Here is a 2291-nt window from a genome sequence, read left to right as displayed (position 1 = left end):
TCACATTTGCATTCAAGAAAGAAGACAGTGTTATTGTTTGCTACCAAAGGATATTGATGTTTGTTAGCACATTGAGCTACTGCTGCTATATATATATCTATATATATGTGTGTGTGTGTGTGTGTGTGTGTGTGTGTGTGTATACATACATACATACATACATGAAGGCAATTTCAAATGGGTGCGCCTTATTCGTTTCATTTTTATAAATTAAGGAATTCGTTAGTCCTTCTGTTCGTACATGCCTTCCGTCTTTAAACGCCTGTCAGCACTTACACCATATGGTGCAATAGCAACAAGCTAAAATATGTGCAGCCATGCTTTTAAAGACATTAGCTCGAAGCACCGTAGCTGAAAGGCTGTCAATGACTTATTCTATTGTCAGGTGGGAGCAGTGTGAAGAAAGGAATGCTGACGCGGGCTGGCCACTTATTACAGCTTGCATTCCTTTTTCCCCAAGTACGGAGAATTAAGCGAGTTGGAATATCTTCGTGAACTGGGAGCGTCTCTGTTTCGTCTTTGTGTACTTGCGATGGCAGTCGATGAATAAATTCCTGTTTGCCTACTCTGCAAAAATGCACCCCTCCTTTGACCCTGAGAGTGGACGTCTCTCTCTCTCAGCTGCCGGCATGTCTCCCACTCTTGCCACAAAGACGTCCTGATATTGCAGAATTCTTTAACCCCGTCACCAGCAATTTGCAACCAATCACGACCAAGAATGGAAGCCGCGCCTGACAGGCGGTAAAAGAAACAGTGTCCATCTCGGCAACATTTTTCTCAGCTCTCAGTGCGTCCGAGTCTGACCTTCGGGACGTCACGCACTTCCTCGCCGCAAACAACCTTGACGACCTGGGCCTGGCCGCAGACGAAGACCGTGAGGCGCCCATCATTCCCTGATCGTCTTGCAAGCATCAGCATCGTGAAAGACGCGCTGTTCAACCTCCGCTACCACCAGACAGGCGCCCAGACACGACAACTACCAGAGATGAACGCAGAAGCTTTCCATCGCCGAACGAGCGATCCGACGACCGCTCGAGAGAGCGACGACTCAGACTACGGAGACGGGCAACCTGGCTCTACGTTGCAGCCATCCGGGTCTTCCGAGGATCACCTGGATACCACTTACACCCTGGAAGGGTTCAACTGCCCATTCGTGAACGAGCGACCGATCACCTTCGTGAAGCCGTTGTCCTGGGTGCGCGTCTGCGTGAGATGCCCGGTGGTTGCGGCCGATACTGTGCTGCTTCCCTGCGGTCACACCTTGTGTGACTGGTGCCTTGACGACATTTCTGATTGCGGGACAAATGCGGCTCGGCGGGAGGGCGACAGTTTCGAAGAGAGGCCCCGCGACGGCTCGTGTCCCCTGGACAGTGAACCCTTTGTGGAGACCGACCTCGTGGTTCTGGACTTCCCAGTGCCGCATCTTCTGAAACTTCCGGTGCGCTGTTTCCATGCCGGCTTGGGCTGCCCGTTCGTCGCAAAGCTTGCAGAACTTCAGGGTCACCTGCGGGAATGCCTCTTCAGAACCGGGACCTTCGTGTTGATGCCTCGGTGTTGGTAGCATCGCCGGCGCCTAGGCCTGGGATCACCGCTGGTTCAGTCAGCAATGTGCCGCTCACGACAGGCCGCACAGACCGCTGCAATTACGTAGCCTGTGACCACGTGCGCTGAACTTCGAAGCAGCTGCCTTTGAAGATATGCCTGTACTGCTCAAACTCGTGATAAATATTATTGTTTCTCATTTTCCGAATTGCTCGATTATTTGCGTGCCATGCGGCGGTCGGCTGGAAACGGCCTGAACAGCTGCATCACGTTGATTAGGTATAGACCAGGTGTTTCTCTTATTATTTTTTCTGAATTAGCATTTACAAGAGAATGCCACGTGGCTGGGTTCCTAGACGGGTATACACTTGTCAGAATATAGTAAAACTATAGTATGTCGTAAAACTAGCAATAACTGGCTTTACGTCGAGCAAGTCTGATGACCTAATAAGTAGTGTTAGGGAGCGTATATGCGTTTTCTCCGTTAAAGAAAAGCTGTGGTTAAAGGTACGTCCGACACTGTCTCCAACATTGTAGAGGTACGTTAGACGTATTCGGCGTTGTCTTTATCGATGCAAGTGCGAGGTTTCTCCTTGATCTGTTCCATGTTTCGACTTCAGATACTTCGCAAATAATGAATATTAAATATATGTTAGCCTCGCGTTACCAACTATACTGTGGTGCAGCAGGCCTGTTTCGTTGCAGCCCGCTTACACGGAGGTGTTCGTCACTGCAGTGACCCATGCCAT

At 50.0% G+C, this 2291-nt stretch overlaps 1 protein-coding gene across 1 annotated transcript; it reads left to right on the top strand.

The window, feature by feature from the left end:
* The first annotated feature begins 985 nt into the window (after window positions 1-985).
* On the top strand, window positions 986-1561 carry LOC142558512 (TNF receptor-associated factor 6-like). Its single transcript, XM_075670647.1, has one exon. It carries the CDS (start codon window positions 986-988, stop codon window positions 1559-1561), a length of 576 nt encoding a protein of 191 aa, XP_075526762.1.
* Window positions 1562-2291: the final 730 nt, after the last annotated feature.

This window comes from Dermacentor variabilis, chromosome 9, assembly GCF_050947875.1.
Source record: "Dermacentor variabilis isolate Ectoservices chromosome 9, ASM5094787v1, whole genome shotgun sequence".
NCBI lineage: Eukaryota > Metazoa > Arthropoda > Arachnida > Ixodida > Ixodidae > Dermacentor > Dermacentor variabilis.
The sequence above is the reverse complement of the archived record's forward strand: the minus strand, read 5'-3'. Positions and strand labels throughout refer to the sequence as shown.